This window comes from Macrotis lagotis, chromosome 4, assembly GCF_037893015.1.
Source record: "Macrotis lagotis isolate mMagLag1 chromosome 4, bilby.v1.9.chrom.fasta, whole genome shotgun sequence".
NCBI lineage: Eukaryota > Metazoa > Chordata > Mammalia > Peramelemorphia > Peramelidae > Macrotis > Macrotis lagotis.
Genome location: NC_133661.1, coordinates 1,241,635 through 1,265,146, shown reverse-complemented (window position 1 = coordinate 1,265,146; position 23,512 = coordinate 1,241,635). Strand labels below are relative to the sequence as shown.

The 23,512-nt window shown below is 49.0% G+C and overlaps 1 protein-coding gene across 1 annotated transcript in view; it reads right to left on the bottom strand.

Annotated features, from left to right (window-relative positions):
- CFAP46 (cilia and flagella associated protein 46) overlaps window positions 1-23,512 on the bottom strand; it is a 128,937-nt gene that overhangs the window by 79,647 nt on the left and 25,778 nt on the right. The window contains 14 exon segments of the mRNA XM_074232114.1: window positions 1,358-1,562; window positions 2,196-2,327; window positions 3,865-4,055; window positions 4,952-5,173; window positions 5,530-5,679; window positions 9,701-9,869; window positions 11,058-11,270; window positions 13,159-13,292; window positions 13,735-13,862; window positions 14,791-14,918; window positions 15,361-15,484; window positions 16,339-16,459; window positions 19,106-19,334; window positions 22,760-22,950. Of these exon segments, the coding sequence (XP_074088215.1) occupies window positions 1,358-1,562; window positions 2,196-2,327; window positions 3,865-4,055; window positions 4,952-5,173; window positions 5,530-5,679; window positions 9,701-9,869; window positions 11,058-11,270; window positions 13,159-13,292; window positions 13,735-13,862; window positions 14,791-14,918; window positions 15,361-15,484; window positions 16,339-16,459; window positions 19,106-19,334; window positions 22,760-22,950 (2,337 nt within the window).

Genomic DNA, 23,512 nt, shown 5'->3' with positions numbered 1-23,512 from the left:
CCCAGATTTTATCAAGGCCTAGCCCTCAAAACGGGCCTGATGTACCATTACCTTTCATCTTTTTGGAAGAAGTTCCACTTACTAGCCCCTCTCTTCCTTCTCAACTGTCCCCTCCCCACTACCTAATCAACAGGTCCTGGTTTCTTTCTTTGGCTAGGCCATTTTTGGTTTCTCTCCTATAAACCACTCTACAGTTGCCTCTTCCTCAGTTGCTTCCTTCTTAGTTTCTGACATCTGGCTTTTGGCCCCCTCTCCTGGATGGCAGTGGTTGTCTGGGGGTCGGTCTTCAGGCAATTCTTACCCTGCCCTCCCCTCCCCTTCTCTTGGGTCCTCTTACTCATATTGCCCACTCCTTTATCTTGTGGTAGCCAAGGAGAAAATTTGCATCTGTGGCACCAGGAGCTAGGAACAAGGATGGGGAGCTCAGTGAGCCAGGGATATGGAGGGATGGGGTGGGGGGAGGACCTATCTTAGAATGGCTGAGTCTAACCTTGATAGAATTTTAGGCATCAGAATCCAGACTCAAATGGTTATTATCTCCAGAGTGGGCCATACCACATGGACTTTAAGGTAACATCAAACTGTGGCCATGGAGAGCCACAGCAGGTGGGGAGAAATGAGAAAGACTGGGAGGAAGGAGGCAGTGAAAGCCACCCAGCTCTGACCAGATAGCTCACAATTCAAAAAATCTGCAGTTCTGTTGCCATGGTTGTTTGGGAGGCCCAAGTAGGGCAGACTTGGCCAGCCCTAGTTCCTTCCCTTCCAGGGACAGCTAGGGGTTCCCTCATATCAAGGATCAGTATTCACCCTCCCACTTCACCTCATGTGGGTTCCCTCCCTCCCTGGGTAGAAGGTAAACTCTTGAAGGGGAGGAACTTTTTTTGACTTTGGATCCCTGGTGCCCAGCAGGAGGAACCTTGGAATGTGACTTGTGGAATTGGAATGAATGAGAGGAGGAGAGGTTGTGGGAGACCAGAGGCCACAATGGTCCTGGGCTGGAGGGTCTTGCTGGGTTTACTCGATAGAGGGCCCTGAAGGCAGCCCATGGGGCTTAGACCTGCTCCTGTAGGCAGGGAGGAGCCACCTGGACTCAGGTTGAAGCAGCTCCATTGACTCCCCTCTGGCAGACAGACCTCCTGCATTTAGAGGAGTCAGTGAATTCTCAAACTGGCCAAGTTCACTGGGGAAATTTGGACCTAGTTCAGGGGATGCAAGTGTTTTCTCTGCCTGAGCCAGGTAGCATCTGAGGATACTGGTTGGAGGATCCTGGGCAAGGCCCTCACTGGGCCTCAGTTTCCTCTCTTGTAAAACAGGAGAGTTGATGCTGCAGGGGAAGGGCTCCAGCTGCTGGACTCACCTTCCTGGGGAGCCCGGATTCCTCCTGAGTCCTAGCGTCCACCTCGTTTTTGTTTTCTGTCTTGCTCATGGTTCTGAGGATAAGCTGGATGGATTGTTTCAGCTTCTTCCGACAGGAGGGGGAACTGAAGAAGGGGAAGCAGGTGTTCCAGTAATGGCGGACAGATTGCATTACCAAGGTGTGGTTCTCTGCCAAGCTGGCATACCTGGGAAAGGACACAAGAAACCCAGGTACCTAGAGACCCCCTCCAAGCAAGACAAAAGCCTGGGAAACAAAGTGACCGAATTTAACCCAAGACTTCCAATAGGATCAAGAGAAGCTCCAGGCAACTTGGGAAACTTCCTCCAACTGAGGAAAACTGGGTCTGAATGTGCAGAAAAAGTACCACTTTCTGGCTCTGATGCCACCTTCAGAGACACAATAGATATGGACAACAACTGTGTCCTTCTCCTAAGACCAACGGAAGGGAGGCCACTAAATGATGGCCACGCTAGTTGAATGGAACCACTCAATGAGCTGAGGTCCTCAAGGAAAGCTGAGTCTATCTTCAGGGAGGGAGGGAGAGAAGGCAGAGATGCTTGATACTCATTGGTCCTTTGAGGGCAAGTGGGAGGTGGTACCCAGGAGAGAGGAAGATGAGACCTGGTTACCTTTGACTGATCAGATGCTGGGACTTCAGTCTGGCCCTGAACTGAGATGATCCCTGACCTTGACCTTGAGGTCAAAACAACAAAACGCAACACAATGACCTCTGGTTCTGGAGGTACCAGCCTTAGGTTGTAGATCCTTCCTCTAGGGTTCTGAGGGTGGTTGTGCCTGGTGCCCTGGCAGCCCCTACCTGATGCTGCCCAGAAAGGCCTTGGCCGCTTGCAGGCGCAGCTGCCTCCTTCCTGCCAAGTTCTCCATGATACTTTTCCCTTGGGTACACAACAAAGTGCTCAGTAATTCGGCTCGAAGCAAGTTTTCGGTTCTGAGGAAAGAAGCAGAGGGTCTACACATCAGCAAGTGGGAACCCTTTCTACCCATCACCCTTTTCCATGCAGGGAATGGGATAGACTCACTCCTAAATCTGAAATGAATGACAGATGGATTAAAAAGCAGAATCTGACAACATGTTGTTCAGAAGAATCACCATTAAAATGAGAGATACAAAGAGTTCAAATAAAGGACTGGGTGCTAGCCAGTGTAAAAACAAAGCAAAACAAAAGCGAAAACAAAACTGGGGAGCGTGACCTCACAGCTAAAGCTAAAATAGAGTTAATTAAGAGATAAACAAGGAAATGATACTGTGTTTCACCAATATTATACAATAGAACTAAGAGAAAAAAAGAAATTGAAGCTATAAGAATGGAAAATGAGACAATAAATATAAGATTCAACTAAAAACTGAATCCAAGCAATAATCTTAACGAGCTAGTAGGATGCAAAATAAGCCCACATAAAATCAGCTGTATTTTAAACATTACCAACAAAAGCCTGCAAGAATTATAAGCAAGAGAAAAACCTATTTAAAACAACTGTAGACAGTAGAAAATACCTGACAGTATGCTTGCCGCAACAGACCCAGGAACTATATGAACATAATTATAAAATAGTCTTTATATAAACAAAGTCAGATTTAAACAATTAGCAAAATATTAATGGTTTGTGGGTAGGCAGGATCAATATAATAACAACAACTATTTTACCTAATTTTTTTTATTCTACTTTCCCAATTAAATTACTAAAAAAAATTTTTTACTGGGAAAAAGAGAACGGAATTCATTAGATGATCAAAAGGTCAAGACTTGGGGCAGCTAGGTGGCACAGTGAATAGAGCACCAGCCCTGGAGTCAGGAGGACCTGAGTTCAAATTCGGCCTCAGACATTTAATAATTACCTAGTTGGGTGACCTTGGGCAAGTTACTTAACCCCATTGCCTTGCAAAAAAAAAAGTCAAGAATTTCAGGGAAACCAATGGAAAAAAAATGTAAAGAAAGGAGGCTCAGCAGTACCAGACCACATCTACATTATGTTAGCAAATATCAAAGCTATCTTTGTACTGACTCAGAAATAGAATGGTAGATCAGTATAAAACTTAGAAACAGGCACAGAAAAGATGGGCAACTTTAAAATGATATGTACATAAGTTTTGGGTTTTTTTTAAAGTGAACAGTCTGAAATGGAAATTCATGATTTTATATTTAATCTTCTGCTTATGTTCTACTATAGACATGGAAAGTTTTTTCTTATTCTGCATTTAAATTTAAAATGAATAAAAATTTAAAAAGAAATTCATTTTCCTAATGAATTCCCCCAGCTTGAAAACTTTCAAACTGGCATCCCCAATTATGGGATTAGAGGTTGTTAGAGAAGCAGGGAGCCCCAAATCAGGGATTTCTGACTGAGACAAGTTTGGGGGCAAAGGAGGAAGCTGGGTCATCCTTGGTCATGACCAGGGAAGACCAGCAGGGTACCAAACCAGAATGTTGAGAGCTGACACTCAGCTCCTGTGCATGCTAACTTACTGATCTGAGGACTTGATTTCCCCAAGGTTTGCAAAGAGTTTTTTAGCATCGGCCTTCCTCAGGACTTTCTTGGATAAGATCATCACGTTTTCATGATCACGTAACATATAAGCAAAATGTGCCAGTCGCACTAGGCTCTGGATTTCCACCAGGGGGTCTGTCCACATACACTCTGAGGCCATCTTCACCACCTACAGCCACAAAAGAAATGTGCCGGACTGTGGATGTCACAAGTCTGAGAGGGGGCTCTTTGCCTTTCCACATACTCACCTTCATCTTGAACAACTCTAGTGCACAGCTTCCTAGTCATTATTAGCATGAACCACCAGGCAGTGGTCACTGCTAATCACTGCAACCACTGACTGGTGGACTCATTAGCTGAGAAATACCTCAAATGGATGCCTACATTTTAATCAAATGTGTAAATAAAACCCCATTTGCCAAAGGGATTAGGCCAATCCATGGAGTGTTCAAATTTTCTGAATTAGAGGAAATTAAAGGAGGCATTAAAGGAAAATCTTCCAAAAGAAAAGCAACTGGTATTTATTTGTGGATGCTGGGGGAGTCCCTTCCTCCTTTCTCAGTCTCCACATGAATGTGGTCACTAGCTCCCCTGAGGAGCATAGGATGCCTGTACAGGAGAGCTAGATAGAGTGTTTCCAACCACTTCCAACCAGTTTGGGGTCCAGTATCCTCTCCATCTCATGTATCATCTGTGGGAGACTGAAGGGGAATAGGGGTGCTTTGAAGTGAGCAGAATATCTGTAGCTCCTATGTGATCTCAGAGTCCCAAGATAAGGTTTGGCAACTGAGGTGGCAACCATCCAGGGAGCCTTGTTTTTCCAGCACCCTGACTTGAGCTCTGTTTGGAGAACCATCTGTGGCCTCAGAGGGGCTTCAGTTTTGTCCTGTGGCCCTCTTGGGAGAAGGTGACAAGGAAGGGACTACTTAGGAATCTCTGGCCACCATGGGTTCAGAGTTCACCTTCCTCTCTACCAACATGTCCACAGTTCTTGGGGAAGAATAGTCTCTGCACCCACCCCATCTCTGTACCTCCAACCCTCCTTGCCCCCCAAGGAATAGGTACCTGGGATAAGGAGGGCAAGTTGAAGTCCATGAGGCCCAGGCCGTTGCAAGAGTACATCTCTAAGGCAACCAGGACCTTAGTCATTCGCACCTGGTTTTCACTTATGCTCTGAGGGGAAAGGACTAGGGACTGCTGGGAAGTCCAGGCTGTCATGCCAGCAGAACCAAGGGGCCCACTGCTTCCTGATCCTTGATAAAAGGCTCTGCTCCCTGATAGAGTGATCTGAAAAATGGGTAGATGGTACATAGGAAACAAGAATCCTACAATTACTAAAAGTCATCCTTCTTTGGAGTACCCTTCCCCCCACCTTGGGTTCCTGCCCAGCACTACTCCTCACTTTATCATCCCTGTTCCCACTCCTCTGTGCCCCTCACACCTTCTTAATCACAGTTCCTCCATCATCTTTATATACACCCAATACCCCCCACATCATCAGGTACCCTTACCCCTCATGATTTCATTCACACTATCACCACTGCCCTCTATCATCTGGTGTCCCTTCACCTCACTGTTATGCTCACACTTCACAGTTGGCATCCATTCTCCCTACCTATCGTCAGGTAACCCTATCCCCTCACCTCATCTTCTGGGCTCACTCTGCTGGTAATTTGCTGCTGAACTAGTTGCTTGGCTTTCACCCAAGTGGCAATGAGCTGCTGCCGGATGCCAATGGGCACTATCTCTTGAGGCAAATTCCCATTGGTCAGAGTGAGACCAAAGTCACAAACCTGAGATCCAAGACCACAAAATGTAGGAGGACAATTAAAACCTAGAATGCCTTTCAAAAAAAATCAACATTTCCCCCAAATTGCATTTGTCTTGGGATCAGATTCAGAATGGTCAAGGGCTACCAAGATTAGCTCACTGACTCTTTTGCAGATGGAGCACTTACCTAAGGCCAAATCCACACAGCCTCACTTGCCCACTCTCCTTTACTTTCCAAACAGTAGGAGAGAAGGGTCACTTCTCTCTAGCACTTTCATCCTTTGACCTCTACCCAAAGATGGGGCAGCAGGAACCTTCAAACAGCATGCCATCTTCCTCCTTTCCCTAGATAGCCTGGTTCTTTTTAATGTGGTCTGCCTGCCCAGAGGCCCATGTTGGATCTCCCCACCACCACTGTCCCTGTGATGTCTACAAGGTGACTTGGTCCTTGTGGTGTCACACCTGGAGTTCTGGGTCCCACCTTGAATGTGTTAGATGGAAAACCAAGAGAAGGCAGCCACAATTTAAGACTATGCTATGTGAAAGATCTGAAGATTATTATCCAGATGGAAGAAGAGATGCCTGGACTTGCTTAGTCTGGTCAGAGAGGGCAGGAGCAAAGTGGGGAGAGGAAGAATTGTCTGGAGCTTAGAGAAAGTGAGCTTCCCATCTATGGAGGTCTCCTAGCAGAGCCTAGAAAACTGGGGATTTCTGTTCAATCATAGGTAGGCCTCCAAGGCTTCTTCCAACTTTGAGATTCTGGGCAGTCCGGAGGGAATCTGAAGCAGAGGTGATTTCTGCACCAAATTTTAGAAGGTAAGAACTATTCGGGGAGGAAGAGGTGACAAGGGAAAATGCCAGAAGAAAGAGGTAAACTAGACCATGGGTACTGGAGGAGAAAAAGGGAAGGGAAGTAGCATTTCTGATGAAGCCCTTGCTGAGCATTTTCCCCATGCCCCTGGGCAGGCAAGTGGTATGATCCCCATTTTACAAATGGAGTAACTGAAGAAGATATGGATGAAGTGACTTGTCCAGGGTCACCTAGTTAGGAAGTTCTGAGGCCATGTTTCAGGTCTAGCAGTCACCGCAGGGCCAGCTCTCACTGGATTGACTTAGTTGGGGAATACTGACTCAGTCGCTTCTTCACTCTCAGCCTCAACTTTCTTATCCAGATGTGATGTCACTGATGTCAGGCACTTTGCAAACCTTCAAGTGAGCCAGATAATGCACACATCTTGGGCTCTTCATCATCACATTCAGACCTTCTGGAAGTGCTGACCTCTGGTCTTTTTCCTTCATTCATAGGATCAATAAGGCAGGTACACAAATCATGAAAGTATCACTTGGAAATGGTTAATCAGGAGGACTCAGGACCAAAGATTCAAGGTTCTCTCAGAAACGCTTCATGGCAGAGGTAGTACCTAAGCTAAGCTTGGGGAAAACTGAGGGGAGTGAGTCTGGACAGAACAGGAAGAATTCAGAGTGAAAGACTGAAAAGAAGGAAAAGCCTGGCCTAAGTCCATTAGGGCCAATTGTCAGAAGCCCTTGAACTCTGAGCTGAGGTGTTGGGACAAGATGTTGTTTTTGTCAAGTTCCTGCTGCCACAGGACATCAAGGGAGGTAAAAATGGTAAAGTATTATGAGGGATGTCTTTCAATTCAAGCATAAACTGAATTTAACTGAGGCATAGTTGTGGGAAGTCCTCAGCCTCACTCTTTATTCCTGAGACAGGATGAAAGTCAAGATGTCTTCATCTGATCGAGCTCTAGGTGCTCTTTGGAGGAAGGATTTACCACAGTAACTCACCAATGGGTTTGAGAAAGTGAGCTTCCCATCTATGGAGGTCTCCTAGCAGAGCCTAGAAAACTGGGGATTTCTGTTCAATCATAACCTCTCAGTTATCCCCAACCTGATTTAACCCATCTAAAGGATGCAACGGCTTCTTGGAGTCACAGATGAGACTTGGGGATCTCAGGTGGACGTCAAAGGTATAAAACAGCCCTGGTCAGGGCTTGGCAGCCCTCACACCAGAAGTGTTAGTCCTCCGTGAAGATCCCAAACATTCTGTCCCAGCAGTTCCAGATCACAAGCTGTATTATAAAGTGGCAATCATTCAAACAATCTGGTATTGTCTAAAAGTTAAGAGTGGTGGATTCAAGCTGTGGCCATAAGAACTCACTATGTGACAAAACCTGCTGGGAAAACTGTAAAGCAGTTGGCAGAAACTAGGTTTATGCCTACATCTTATACCATATATCAAGAGAAAATCAAAAAGTATGATATAATAAGCAAATTAGAGGAGCATGGAATAGTAAGGGAAGAATTTAAAACAAAACAAAAAGTAGAGAACATTATGGGACATAAAGTGGTTAATTTTGATTACATTAAATTAAAAAGATTGGTACAAATAAAACTCATGCAGCAAATATTATCTAGAAAGTAGGAAACTCGGAGAAAAATTGATGTATCTTGATGAAGACCTCATTTCTCAAATATATAGAGAACCAAATCAAATTTGTAAGAAAATGAGTTATTCCTCAATTGATAGTCAAAGCATATGATCAGGCAGCTTTCAAACAAAGAAATCAAAGCTGTCTATAATCCTATGAAAAAAATTGCTAAATCACTATTAGAGAAATTTAAATGATAAAAATTCCAAGATAACACCTTACTCCCATCAGATGTTTAACATGACAGAAAGGGAAAATGACTTATTTTGGAAGGGCTGTAGAAAAACTGCAACACAAAGGCATTATTGGTGGAGTTGTGAACTGATCCAACCATTCTACAATTTGGAACCATGACCAAAGGATAATGAAATCAAAGGGCAATATTACTGCTAGATCTGTATCCTAAAGAGATCATAAAAAGGAAAAAAAATATTTGTACAAAATTTATTTATAGTAGCTTTTTTTTGTGATGACAAAGAATTGGAAATTGAGGGGATGCCCTTCACTTGGGAAATGGTTGAACAGGCTGTGGTGATAAGATTATACTGGAATAGTATTGTGCTATAAGAAATGATGAACCAGATGCTTTTAGAAAAACCTGGGAGGACTTGTATGAAGTGATGCAAAGTGAAATGAAGAGAACCAGGAAAACATTGTACAGACAGCAAAATTAGATGAGGAAGAACTGTGAATGATTTAGCTATTCTGAAAGGTGCAATGATTCAAGACAATCCCCCTAACAATCGGCATGTAAAATGATATCCACCTCGAGAGAAAGAAGTGGTGGAGTCTGAATGCAAATGGAAACAAACATTTTAAAGTTTCTTTGGTGGTGATTTTGTTTTCTTTCTTCTTCTCCTGTGTGTGTGTGTGTGTGTGTATGTGTGTGTGTGTGTGTGTGTCTGTGTGTCTGTGTGTCTGTGTGTCTGTGTGCCAGAGAGAGAGAGAGAGAGAGAGAAGTGGGAAGTTGGAAGTGGGAAGTTGGGAGGTGGATGAAAATTCAAAGAGACAGACTGAGCCAGCTGGGCCAGACAAGCAGCACCATGGATGCTAAGGCAGTTGGGTATGGCATTAGCAAAGGCTCAAGAGCAGCCTCAGAGCTGGGCAAGAAGGAGACACAGAACTCCTGAGAATGTTAGTGACCTTGAGTGTGGCCTCAGCTTCACAATTGTGGAGCAAATGGGAGCGGAGGTGGCAAAGGGGAAGTCCCAAAGTAGGTGGCTCATTTCTGGCTGGGAAAGGAAAGAGAGGTGGGTGTCCGTCAGCTCACAGGCTCAAAGGGAAGATTTCTCAGCCTAGGAAACTTGTCCAGAAGGGATGAAGGAACTCAGTGGGAGGAGGTCCAGCAGACCAATTGGGAGGGTCCAGGAGGAGATTCAAGCAAGGTCCTAAGGACAAGGATGACCTGGGGGCAGAGGGCTCACTTTTACCCAGAGGCTGCAATAAAGGAAGAAAGACTGGGGGGGCAGGCAAAGTGGAACCCCCCTCTATGGGAATAAAGACCCCCCCATCCTTAAGTTAGGTCTGACCAGCTATGACTGGACCTATCCTCCTCCCCCTCCCCTCTCTCAATGTTCCCTTCTCAGTCCTTTACCTCAATGGCTGATTTAATTTCAGAAATGGCACTCGACTCCAGAGGGGTGACGGGCGTCTGTGTTGACTTCAAAAACCTACGACCCTTTTCTGACGGATGTGTAGGGATCCAGGGAAGGATGATTCCTCTAGCCAGGGCATTACACAGTAACACCAATGTGACAGTGTCCCTGGAAGAGGCATCCAAAAAGGCTCTGCAAGGCCAGCCCGAGGGAAGGGCCCAGAGCCTGAGGATTGGGAGCTCAGCTCACCCTCCACTTTCAATCCCTACTCCCCATAATAAGATGATTCCCCAAAACCACTCTTCCCTAACTGCCCTCAATGGGACTGGGCAGGCATCCTGGCTCTTTGATGCAGGGACAGAAGCTAGCCTACTTGGGGTGACTTGGGGATTCAGGTTTTCTGGAGGCCCCTCCCAAGACTAGAACAGCATTGGCTGAAATTTCTCATCTCCTGATTTGGCTTTTGTAAAAGTGCTGTCTCTCTGTCTTTCTGTCTCTCTCTTGTTCCCCTTCTTTGGAGACAATTGGAGTTAAATACCTTGCCCAGGGTCTAAGTGTCTCTTTGTGTCTGAGGTCAGATTTGAACTCAGGTCCTCTAGACTCCTGAGCAGATGCTCTGTGTCCTGAGTCACCTAGCTGCCCCTCACTTCTCTTTCATGGGAGCACAGGAGACCCCCCAAGGAAATCAAGATGGGCAATGTTTGCCAAGAAAGTTTAGGGCAGCAGGGATGACCTGAACCCCTGGCCCTGCTACTTGCTGCTGATGTGATCTTCCATTTTCTCATCTGCTGTAAGGAATGATGGACTTTGGAAGTTAGTCTAAAATCTTCATGCAACAGATTGGGAAACTGAGGTCCTCCACAAGGATCTTCTAGGGAAGGTCCCAAAGGATGGCAGGAGCTCAAAAGCCTAAATATTGCCATGATGCCTTTAAATTGAAATATCTTGATGAAGACCTCATTTCTCAAATATATAGAGCATGTCTATCTTCCCTGGGGCCCCCAGGCCCAGAAGGCTCTCCCTCCTTCATGTCCCAGATAAAATCCTACCTTCCACAGGAAGCCTCCCCCTCCCCCCAGTCATTGGGAACTTGTTTCTAGATTTAGTTGGCCCAAGAGAAGGGCTCCACACAGTAGGTGCATAATAAACGCTTGGGCACTTCTCTTCATCATGAGCTCCTGGGCCTCCTGAACCTTTGGAGGAAGCCCTCCTCATCGCTTCCTGGTCATAGGTACATTTTCCCTCTCAAAGTTATCCTCCCCCATCAGTGCTGTTCCCTCCCCAGGGCAGAGCATAAGCGTCTGGAGGGCAGGGACTCCCTGGGTGTCTGGCTGGCCAGGCCGGGCCTTCCCTTACCCATTGTGGCCTGTGACCTTCATGATATTCAGCAGGGCCTGAAGCAGGTCCAGGAGCTCTCTCTGCCGGCCGGCAGTGATCAGGTGATGGTTGTGGTTGAGGACATAGACCACGGTGTTGTGGACCAGCCAGGCCTCGTTGATCTCCTGCCCAATCTCTGCTGACCGCAGCCAGTTCCTCATCACATACTGAGACAGGTTCTCAATCCAGGAGCTAGGAGGACAAGAGGAGCCCTCAGAAGCACCCCAGCCAGGGAGGAGCTGGGGAAGGGTGGTCGGGGCAGGCCTCCCCCCACGCCCTGACTGTCTAGGGTCAGAGAGGTCTAAGAAGGCGAGAGGGGGGCACTTCTGTTCAGGGACAGGGAAGGGAGGAGCCACTGCCGTCCAGGGCTGGGGTGGGAGGAGCAGGGGAGGATTCTGCTAGGCTTCACGGCTCTAGGGCTCCAGGCCCCCAAGGAAAAGAGTGTTGCCTATTATTACAACCACTTGTAGTTATATAGGTAAAGGCAGGAGCAGAGGAAAGTAGGAAAGGGGCTCTGGTCTTCCCAGAAGCAGGGAGGACAGAGTGCTGGCTTGAAAGGCCCACTCTCTAGGCCCTTAAGCTGGGCCTGCCAAGCTCTCAGCCATGTTCTTATTGGCCTGGGCACTTTTGTATACCTACTGGGGTGAATGCCCTTTGATAATCTAGGTGATTCCAGAACAAGGAAGGAAGGAAGGAGGGAGAGAGGAGAGAGAGGAGGGAAGGAAGGAGGGAGGGAGGAACAACTTATTAGGTGCTCTCGTTGTGAGTGTCAGGATAGAAAGGCCAGGCAATGCCAAGGTGCCATACAGAGGAGAATGCCCTGGGCTAGCCCAGCCTGGTGGGGGAGTGGCAACTCTGTCAGGTGAGTTCTGGGGCATCCTAGAGCCAGGGGGGAGGTGGGGTCACCAGTGGTACGGCTCAGCTCATTCCTAACATGCCTGAGATATGTCAGGTGAGAGAGCGAGGGAGCCAGCTGGCTGCCCTGCCCCTGAAGGGCAACGTTCTCTGGGGCCTGATCAGCTGAACCATCACCAACGATGGACTGTGAGAGCCTGGACAAGGGGAGCTGTGCTTGGTCCTCTCTGTTTTACCTCGGCAGCAGGGATTGGGTTAAAGGTCATCTGATTTGCAGATGACCCCCAGATGGGAAGAAGGGCTACTCCACAGTGGATGGTAGGCAGGCAGGTCAGAGTACTGAGCAGAATCTCAAAAACGTAGTCTTTCATTTTTGAATAAAGATCTGGGGGGGGGTCTGAGTGGGCCACAAGCTCCCCGGGAGTCAACGGGGGATGTGGTCATTGATGAAGCTCCTAGGATAGTGGGGGCCCCTGTCCTGAGACCGCCCTCATCTGGACTGTTAAGTACAGGAAAGGCCTGTCTGCTTAGACCAGCTTAAGCCAGAGAAGAGGCAGCAGAACCTGCTGATTCCCTCCCCGGGGAGGGCTGTCTGGAGAGGGTGGGGGTCGTATGAGAGGCCTATAGGGTTAGGACCGGCAGGCCCAGTGGTCAGCAGGAAGCCGAGGCCCAGAGACACATCAAACCAGTCAGGGGAATGGGGGAACCCCCCAGGACGGGTTGACGTGAAAGGTAGGCTCCCGAATGGCCAGCACGGCCAAGGATCCACCAAGGGCAGCCCCCATAAACCCAAGGAGCAGAGGGGGTGGGCAGAGAGTAGGCCTCCGCTTCAGGAGGACTCTGCTTCAGGCTTTGCAGGCTCCCAGTTCCAAACCTTTCAAATTCTTCACTGTAGGTTGACCCTGGGGGAAGGAGCTCCCTGAACCAATGCCACGGGCATCCCTAGGAGCCATGGGTGTACCTGGGGCCATGGGTGAAGGGAGTCCCCCTGGTCAGCTGCTCTGGGTCCCACCTCATTAGCTTTTGCAGCAGTGGCATCTCCCCACTGCAGCCCTGGTCTTGGGAGCCCAGTTCTGAGGGAGCTTCTGCTATGACCTCCCGTTCCCAACCCTCTGGACCCTCAGAACCTATCGTCGGCCTGTTTTCTTGATGGTCCAGAGGTCAGAATGGAGCCTGACCATGGGGAGAAGAAGGTCAAGTCCTGGTCAGCAGTAGGGGGAGAGACCTGTAGGTGAGCCACTCAGCATCCTCCTCCGGGGGAACCACAATGTTGCCAGTGTGGTGCTGGACGGAAGTTTCTGGGGGGACGGGCCGGTCATTCAGAGCAATGCCCTCTGACTGAAGGAAGTGGATGATGGCCTAGGGGTGGTAACAAAAGAGAGGTCAGTGAGCAAGGCCAGGCTGGGAATGCCATGTCCTGAGCTGCTGGGCTGAGGACCGGGTCCAAAGTCGGGAACACGCCCCCCCCTTCCCTAAGTGGCATGGCCTGTGGGCCTAGGCTGCCCATGGTTCTGCAAGACCACCAGGCTTCTGCAAGCGAGGGTCTAGGAGACAGGAAACCCTCAACCCCCCTCGCTTCCCCACCCAGTTGCAAGTGATCCTGCTAGGGCTTTCCTATTGAGAATGTGTGTGTGTGTGTGTGTGTGTGTGTAAAAGTGAGTGCGACTGTGTAAGAGTGTATGTGATAGGGTATGTGAGTATTTGGTGTGAGCGTGAATGTGGGAGGGGCTGCCTATAAGTGACCTCATCAGCACCCTCCTCCCCCTGCGCCAGCCCCACCCCCACCCCTCAGCCCAGTGACCTCAGCATTGATGAAGCCCACTTCGGCAAAGATGCGCTGTATGTCCACCGGGACGACTCTGGGGGTGGGCGAGACTAATTCCCCCTCTGGGTTCGCCTCCGCCACACCCTTCTTCTTCTTCCCCATTCCTAAAATGACAGCCGAGGGTCCCCTCTGGAGCATGCCCACCAGCTGCTCTGGCCAGCCTCAGTTTTCTCCTCCCTCCAATGGTCATGACACCGGCTGCCCTGCAGCCCTGCCAGGGCCTCCCAGAGCAGGGTCTGGGGACCAGGATGGGCCTCACCCGTACAACTTCCCATGGACCTAGCCCCTCTACCATCAATCACCCCTCCAGGCTGCTCCAGTCACAGAGGGCAGGGCCCAGAATAAGGAAGATCTGAGTTCAAGTTCAGCCCCAGAGGTGTATGATCTGAGTGACCCCGAACCAGTCATTGAACTCTCTTTGTCTCTCCATTTCTCCAACCATAATCTCAGGATAATAAGTGCCCTCTCTCTGGAGTGTTGTGAGGAGCCAATGAAATAATTGTGGTCATTAGTCCAATTCCTGCACACACTCGGCACTTCATAAAATAAATGCTGGCTTCCCCCAGTGACCTCTCTCTTCCTCATCATCTCAGTTGACTGTGGCCATCGTCAGGGAGGGGAGTGAGGGACTGGGGAGGGGACAGTGCGTGTGTGTGTGTGTGTGTGTGTGTGGCTGTGTGTGTGTGGTTGTGTGTAGGCATGGATGTGGGTATGTCGGGCAAGTGCGTAGGTAGGTTGAGTGTGGTCTGTGTGTATGTATGTGTGCAGGTGTGTAGTTGTGGGTAGTGTGTATAAGTAGGAGAGTGTGGGGGTTTGGGAGAACATGTGTGCAGGTGTGCAGATGTGAGGGGGTATATGTGGGAAGGTATGGGAGGTGTGGGAGAGTGGGTATGCATGGGTGTGTGAGGGTATGTCCATATATGAGGGGTGTTCCCAGATATAAGAATCTGGATGCACATCATGGGGGTATTAGGCACACGTGTGTGAAGGGGGGCATGGGGGAGAGGACTATGGGCCCGTCGGCTGCCTCACCTTTCTTGACCTTTAACATCTTCTTGGCCACCACGTCATAAAGGAGGCAGAAGCGGCAGGCGGTCCGGCAGACGTCCCACACACCTTGCTTCCGGGCCACCTTGGCTAAATCAGCCCAAATGTAGATCCTGGATCCCAAGAGCCCAATGGTTAGAGGGGAGTTGAACCCCCAACTAGGGAGGTCTCTCCCCCAGGCCCCCATCGTGAGAGTACCTGAACCAGGCCCTGCCCCACTTAGGGACAAGTGCAGAGAAAGGTCTCACCTACTCTGGGGTGCTGGAGGGTAGGCCCTGGGGCCACAGGGGCCCCCTTCTCTGCAAAAGTCTCCCACATCCTTGGTACTTCCTCTGAAGCAGCCCATGAGCCTCCCAGAAAAATGCTTCAGGGTCATCCCAGTCCCCTTGTGTCTGAGACAAGGACACTGAGCCTGTGAAAGGAGGGGACTTGTCCAAGGTCCTATAAGCTATTGGAAATATGGAAGTTCTCACAATGAACTGGGGTCCTGGGTCCTGGCTGAGGGCCTGGGAGAACTTGACCTTGATAAAAGGTTGCCCTATAGGGGGAGCCCACCTCTCATCCTGGTTGTCCTGCTTCAGCCACTTCAGATGGCCCTCGACTTTGTCGATGCTCGATGTGTGATGACGGGCCTTTGCACAGAGGAAGCTGATTTGCCTCCTGCTTTTCCCAGCAGACACTGAAAGTGAGGAAGGCACCTCAAGACCCTGAGAGAAGTCCAAGCATGAGGGTGCCCAAACTCATGCTTCTCTGCTGGCCAGAGTCCTTTGGGACAAGGCTGAGTCCCCATTTCCACCTCTTGTGTTCTCTGCCCAAGCTGCAGGGTCAAAGAGAACCTCTTCCATTGGCTACTGTGGATGCCAGCCAGAAGGCACAGATATGGGGGGCAGAGGGCTGGCTTCCTACCCAGCAAGTCATCCTGATTGGTTCTTTGGGCTAGACTTGGACAAGAAGGCTCAAGCTGTCTACCCCCAGAGATGCCCTAGAGATGACACTTTTACCTACCTACCACTCTGCCAGTTCTCAGAATCTCTGGAGACAGGTGAGTCAGAGAATTAGGGGTGTGATGGTACTTGGAAAGGTATGACGCATCTGACCTGTGGCTCCAGGGGCCCCCAGATGAGGACAGCCCATCCATGGGAAAGGAGGGAAGAGCTTGGAAGTGTTCACTCCCTTCTCTCTCCTCTCTGTCTCTCTCTCTTTCCCGTGTGCCTGTCTCTGTGTCTTTGTGTCTATCTCTGTCTTTTCTATCTCTGGCTGTCTCTGTCTCTTTTACCTGTCTCCTTCTCCCTGTCTCTCCCCTCTCCTTTATTCTCTTTCCCTATCCTCTCTCCTCTATCTCTGTCTCTTCTCTTTTTCTTCCTCTCTTTCTTGTTTCTCAGTCTCTTTGAGTTGAATAGGGATCACAATCTCCTCAAAGAACAGGTGAAGAATAATGGTTGTCACGAATCTCAAAGGACTAGGGGAATGAGGGAGGGTTGGAGGTGCCCTTGGGTAGCTGGGTGGTCAGAGCCCCAAGGGGCAGTTAGCTACCTTTGGACTCATTCTCGCCATCCAGAACGATTTGAAAAGCATCTGGTGCCAACGCAAGACCGACAGTCACCAGCAGAGCCCGTTTTTTCCTTACGCTGTCTTTGGGTTTTGCTTTTTTTGCCTGTGATCAACAAGAGGTGACACCCGTGAGGATGGCAAAGACCATGAATGACTCCAGAGCATTAGCCCCCCCCTTTCTACTCTGATGCACTGGGGACCAGGACAAAGCTCTGGACCTCTTGAGGCCTCCCTGCTTCATCTGTAGAATAAGAGAGGTGGCCCAGGAGACCTCTGGGCTTCCTGCCTACTTGAATGGTCAAAGTTCATTTCTAGCTCGGGGAGAGGGCACTCTCTTCAGGAGAACGGGACCTTCACCAGCCACAGGTTCCCAGTCACTTCACATTTAAGAGTGGAACCATCAATATTTTCTAGAAAAGAAGCTGGGGGTGGCTAGGTGGTGTAGTGGATAAAGCACCGGCCTTGGAGTCAGGAGTACCTGGGTTCAAATCTGGTCTCAGACACTTAATAATGACCTAGCTGTGTGGCCTTGGGCAAGCCACTTAACCCCATTTGCCTTGCAAAAACCTAAAAAAAAGTTAAAAAAAAAAAAGAAAAGAAGCTACTCTCGGTTTTGCCTCCATACTCTGCTTTCCATGTGTTGGGACAGATAGGAAATGGATGATGCTGAGGGTGGGCTTAGAGGAATGAGGACTGCCCAGACAAGTCACTGGTTTTAGCCAAAGGACCAGGTGCCCTGAGACAGAAAAGGAGCTCTAGAGCAAAGCATCTGGGAATCGGGCACTGGGACCTTGGGTGGGTTCCCACAAAAGCTGGGTGACTCAGCATAATCAATAAGCAAACAGACCTTTGGCAGATGGAAGCTCAAAGACAACTGTGCTTATAACCCTCAGGGAAGAGGGAAGTCTAATTTGTCAACACATTCAACCATGTTTACTGTTATTTTACATCCAGAGACTGTGGTGTTTGCAGGAGTTTTTCTTTTCTTTTGTTAAAAAGAAGTGACTTTGGTAAACTGGTGCCAAGTGCCAACTTGGTCCTTTTTTCCGTTTTAGCCTTCAGTGACGCTAGATTTTGAATTGAAAGGCCTCAGTGTGTAGGCAGTAACCTCCTCAGCTCAATCTTCGGCCAAGAGCCCTCTGCTGATTGTCCACATCTCCTCCATCTCGCTTCTTTCTCTCTTGGTTTTTGGGAGTCTGTCTCTCTGCTGGTTTCCCGCCCCCTCTGACTGCTCCTGCTCAATCTCCTTTGCTCCAGGCCCTCTAACCATGGGTGTCCCCCAGGGCTCTGTCCTGGGCCCTCTGCTCCCCCCTCCCTCCAGGCTATGTCTCCTTGTGATCTCACCAACTCTCTTGATCCATCTCTCTGCAGATGACTCTGGGACCTATTTGTCCAGCCCTAAGCTGACTCCTAATGTCTACTCCCACATCTCCAATTGCCTCTTAGACATCTCAGGGTGGGTGTCCAGAGCATCTTCAATACCACAGGTCACAAAGTTTCCTCTTACTTTCTAGGCCAATATGCTCCTCCCAGTCCCTCATGCTTATACTCTTCATTCCTCAACCTCTCTCTTCTTCCTCCCCAAGCAGTAACCTAGGCTTGAACCTTCTACTTTTTCACCCTCTCTCTGCTCCCACCATGGTACAGACCCTCATTCCCTCATGCATGGGCTAGTTCCTGGGGAGAGGGGGGACACCTGTCTTCAGTCTCTCTCCACTGCATTTTACCTTCTCTTCATCTGCTAAATTGATCATATCACTCTCCTATTCAATCAACTCCAGGGGCTCTCCTATAACCTCCAGGATCAAATATGAGACCTTTTGCCTGGATCCACAGTTCCTAATGACATCTTTCATCTCAATGCAATCCAAGGACCTGGTCTCTGCTGTGACACCACATACTGCACCACACATCTCTTAGTTCCAGTCTCCGTTCTGGACCACTCTCCCCATCTTGGAATCCTCAGACTCCACCTTCTGCCAGAGGTGTCCTAGACTCCACAACTACCACCTCCCTCTCCCTCAGAATGTAAGCTCCTGAGGGCAGGGATACTGCTTCCTCTTTTGATCCTTAGTGCTTAACACAAGGTCTGGCATATAGTAGGTGCATAATAAATGCTTATCAACTGACTGATTGGTGCACAATTGACTTGCTTTGAAATCTCAATCCACTAAAAGGGACAGACTTCATCTCAGTCCAGTGCCCTACTCCATGTACTCATGGGAAAATGTCTTGGAATCCAAGCTCACTACGGGGTCCTGTTCTGCTTCTTGTTCAAATCTTCCCTGAGGTTATCATTTGACATGATGGTTCTTTCCCTTGTGGCAAATTGGCTCCCATTCCATCAAGTTATGCATAGAACTATCCCCCAGCACAGTGTCTGGGACAGGCATCCTGTTCCCTTGTAGGAAACCTTGGCTTCTGTCTTGAGCTGAACAGATTAACTAGAAGTTGTGTCACTGGATGGAGAGTAACGGATGAGGGCAGAGTTCCTTCAGTGCTTGCTCTCCCTGTCTTTTCAGATATACCACAATAGCTCATTCATCTATGGCTTTTGAAGGTCTGCAAGGTGTTGTCTATGTGGAGCTTCAGCTGTGGAGCAGGCCACCCCAATGATTATCATTAGTTCCATTTTATCAGAGAGAAAACTGAGGTTTGGACAAGTAAACTGACTTTTTCACAGTCAGTCTGAGTCATAGGTGACCTTTCCTTACCCTGTTTCCGTCCCCAACAACGCTTCCCTCCATACCTGTTCAATAGCCATGACAGCCTTGTCTTCCATCCGCTTGGGCACCTGGTATAACATGGAGCGCAGATGGAGGCGGTTGAGTGCCATTTTGAGATGTTCTTTGTATTCCCCCAGGGGATCAAGATGCATGGCCTTCTGGAGATGCTCCATGGCTACCTCCACCCTGTTTTCGTCCTCTTCAATATGGGCGATTTCAATGTGAACTTGGCAGCGCATCACGATCATCAAACTAGAAAAAGGAAGCAGAAGTCTTTGTCTAGTCTGGTCTGTCTCAGAAACAACTCCGAGATGACCTTGTACCTCTCAGCGACTGTTGGTCTCATCTTCTGCCTTTGCCTAAGGCCTCTTGGGTCTAGACACTGACCCTCCCCAACACCCACTTCCTTCTCTCCTCCTGGGGTCACCATTATTCAGGGGCATTCTCTTCTCAGTCCTCTACTGGTCTCCTGGATAGCCCACTCTCCCTTTTGTGTACTGTCTTCTCAGGCAAGTGTAAGCTTCACGAGGGCAGGGATCCTCTTTCTTTCTACATCTTTGCATTCCCAGTGCTTAGCAGAGGGCCTGGCCTACCCAGAGTAGGTGTGCCTTTTATGGGTGTCATATTGACTATGACCAAGTCAAAAGATGCCTAGTCCTGGGGACACAAGGGCAACAACATTCACACACATATTTACATAAGAGTCACACAAATGCTGGGGAGGAGACACTGGCAGCTGAGGGGCTTGGCAAAGGTTTCATGGATGAGATGATGCTTGAGTGAATGACAAAGATGTAGACAGCTATTATTACAGCAATTATTATCTCCTTTGATTCTCACAACAACCTAAGAGAAATAGGTTATGCCCGTTTGACAGAGCAATAAGCAGAGGCAGCCAGGGTGACTTGCCCAGGCTTACACTATTTACACTGCATGTCTCACGTGTGTGCTCACATAACACATGATACACACAAACTGCATGTGTGCACACACATTTGTAATATATCACATGTGCACACATGCTTATGAGATACACATTCATACTGCACGCGAGCACTCAAAACACACATAGATACACAGGCATAATTGCAACACGTAGTCCAAGAATACATGGCACATACATGTATATACTGTCAAAGTCAAATTTCTTTCCATGTTCTATTTCTGATCCCAATTGGTTTCTCAGCCTCTAATTGGGGTTAGTAAGTCTGCATGCTAAACTCTGGATGAAATAGCCTGGTTGCCCTCCAATCACTTCTGCAAGTTTGGCTTTCACAGATGGGCAACACCTAGATGAGGACCATCCTGAGGAGGTAGGAAACTGCTGTTTTCTCTATAAATAACTTCTTATACTTAAAACATTGTGGAAAAGGAGAAATGCTAGTTTTTATGTATGTATCATATCTGGTAACAAAATGTCAAACCAGAAAAGGAAACCATAATCCTGCTAATTGGATCTCTCGGTTCTGACATGGAATAGACCTCATGGATGGGGAAGAGGATCATAAAGTTATCAATGAGACCTTCATGTACTATTGTGGAACTTGGTCAGTTGGCTGCCAAAATTTTACGACCCTATGAGATTTCAATCAATACTTTTGACAGGTGAGTCGAGGACTTAAACTGGGACCCCTTGCACCCAAAAGCGAGAATCATACCCAAAGCGATAGAGCAGTGGCATTAGAATCAGGAGGATGGGAGTTCAAATCCAGTCTCAAACACCAACACTTACTAGCTCTGTGAACTTGGGCGAGTCACTTAACTCTGACTGCTTTGTATCCAGGGCCATCTCCTGATTCATATCTAGTCATTGGACCCAGATGACTCCAGAGGAGAAAGTCACAGGCTAGTGATTTTAGTACAGCCCTGCCTCAAATCCAATTCATGTGTTTTCATGGCCTCACCTCCTTGGGGTCATGGTCTTCTTCAAGAAGGATGGACAAAAACATCACATCAGCATCATGAATGCTTTCCCCTCATTAAGCTGATCACTATATTTACTGTCTTCCACATAAAGGTTTCTAGGTTAAGATCTTGGAGATTAAAACTTCATACAGAATCCCTTTTGTGACTTCATTTTTAGCTCAAAATGATTAAGATGAACATGTTTTTATGTGTGGGATGAGAAGCTCCCTGAAAGTAAACCATCCATACATCACCTCCAGGCACAGATGAGTGCCCACTGACAAAAGTACAAAGAAGGAAACTAGCCTGTCCTGGAACACCCTACACTGCCCTTAGCACTGAGTATGAAACGGATAAAAAGAAAGGGCAGAGTGGAGTGTAGGGAAGCAGCAGCCTCCTGGGGGAGCTAGGAAAAGGCCCCTGAGGTGGCTCTGGATGGGAGTCCAGCCAGAATCAAGGAATCTGAGATGTTAAGATGCAGACAAAGTGCCTTCCAGTATTATCATCATCATCATCACTGCTACTATTCAGTAAGGCCTAGATTGGACAAAACAGGCCAACACACTCCTCAGAGGTTGGTGAACATGGCCTGCTAGGCCATTACTCAGGTGTGGACCTCTGGGGAGGGAGCTCCCAGATCAGGGAAAGGTAGAGGCAGGTACCTGGAAGACTTGGGGTGGGGATGAGGATTAGTCAAAGGCAGATAGGCCCAGGTCAGCCCCAACCAGATGACCTGGAAGCTTTAGGGTGGGGGATGCCAGGAACTCAAAGAATAGACATCACAGCCACAAGAGCAGACTCAGAAGACCTACAGTCACACAGCTTCCTCTCTCATCCCACAGAGGTATTGGGGACAATGTGTGCCACAGGTTCCCTGAGCTGGCATGCTTCCCACCTGCAGCTGCACTGTGGCTCTCTACCACTGGGCCTCCCATGAGTGCCCGAACCCTGCGCCACCTCTAGTGTGCACTGGGGGGGCCTCCCTGAATGACCCTTGCCCATACAAAGTCCTGCAGAGAGGCTCCTAGGGAGGTTTCTCCACCTTGTGTCCTGACGGAAGTCCTCAGTCTTCTCCATGGGCATAGGACACTGCCGCTTGGGCAGCGTGGGGTGGGAGGTGGACTGGAAGGAAACCCCCCATGAAAAATACTTTTCAAGAATTGATTGCACACTCAGCCTCAGTGAGAGCTAAGTGAAGATAAAGGTACCCACTTTTTGCCTATCCCAGTTCATCTCTCCATGGTGGACCCAGGTTAAGAACTTCTGCCAGAGTGGGTGAAGGTGCCCTGCCCCACTGTTTCCAATCCTTGGACCATGGAGGACTGATGTGGGGAGGGCGAGGAGAAGCCCACTAGTGTGGAAAGAGGAAGGGCCACCATCAGTAGCATCATGGAGACTCCCGGTCTTGGTGCTCCATCAAGAAGCTGGTTCTAGTCCCTGGCAGCCACTGAGGTTACTGGACACTTGACATCCCTCCTGACCTATACTACCATCTTACCAAGGTCTGAGAATCAGAACATCCTGCCACCTTCAAGAGGGCCAAAGGAATCTCCCTTCACCCCAACTGATAGGTGCAGGACCCAACCATGGGATCCTGGTGGTCCACCAAGGTTCCCTCTGAGGTAGGGCCCTATTCTGTGGCTCTGCAAGAGGTGGGCTCCTCTCTTTACCTGCCCACCCCTCACCTGCCCCACCCTTGGCTCTGAGGTGGAGGCTGGGCCCCAGGGAGGCGCAGGCAGCCCCTGTAAAGAAGAATGAGTGCCGCTGCTCACCTGTCGATCTCCTCCAGGACCTCGGCCACCTGGATCAAGGGCTTGAGCAGGTTCCCCCGCAGGTTGTGCTGCAGCAGGGGTAGGCAGAGGTTCCACAGGGTGGTGCACACCACCTGGATCACATTGGGGTTTTTCAAGCGCTTGGCCCGGATCAAGGCCGAGTTCAGCCTCTTGATCACATTCAGCTGGATCTGTCAGAGAGAAGATGGGGTGCAAGCCTGAGCAGGGTGCGGCTGCTCAAACACACTTGGCAAAAGCCAAATAACATTTTTAAGAAGTCCCCGGGGGCGGCTAGGTGGCACAGTGGATAAAGCACCAGCCTTGGAGTCAGGAGTACCTGGGTTCAAATCTGGCCTCAGACACTTAATAATTACCTAGCTGTGTGGCCTTAGGCAAGCCACTTAACCCCATCTGCCTTGCAAAAACCTAAAAAAAAAATTCCCCACAGCTCCGACTGAGGCCCGTGGTCCAGGGGCAGGTTCTGCCCAGGTATCCCCATCTCTTTGGAGATTCCAGCCTTTCTAGAGCCCTTCTGTCCCCTTCCTACTGACTCTCAAGACTGGAGCTGGTCAAGCTGACAAGCCCTGGCTCCCACAATGAAGTAAAAACAGAAAGAAACAGAGGCAGCACAAGGGAAGGCCCATGCCCAGGACTGGCAGCAGATGCCAGCCTGCCATCTCCTGAATCTCCTGTGAAGTTCTCTTCCTATTGTGGGGGGCTGATCTCTCAGCCCAGAGGGATCCTCACTGAGAC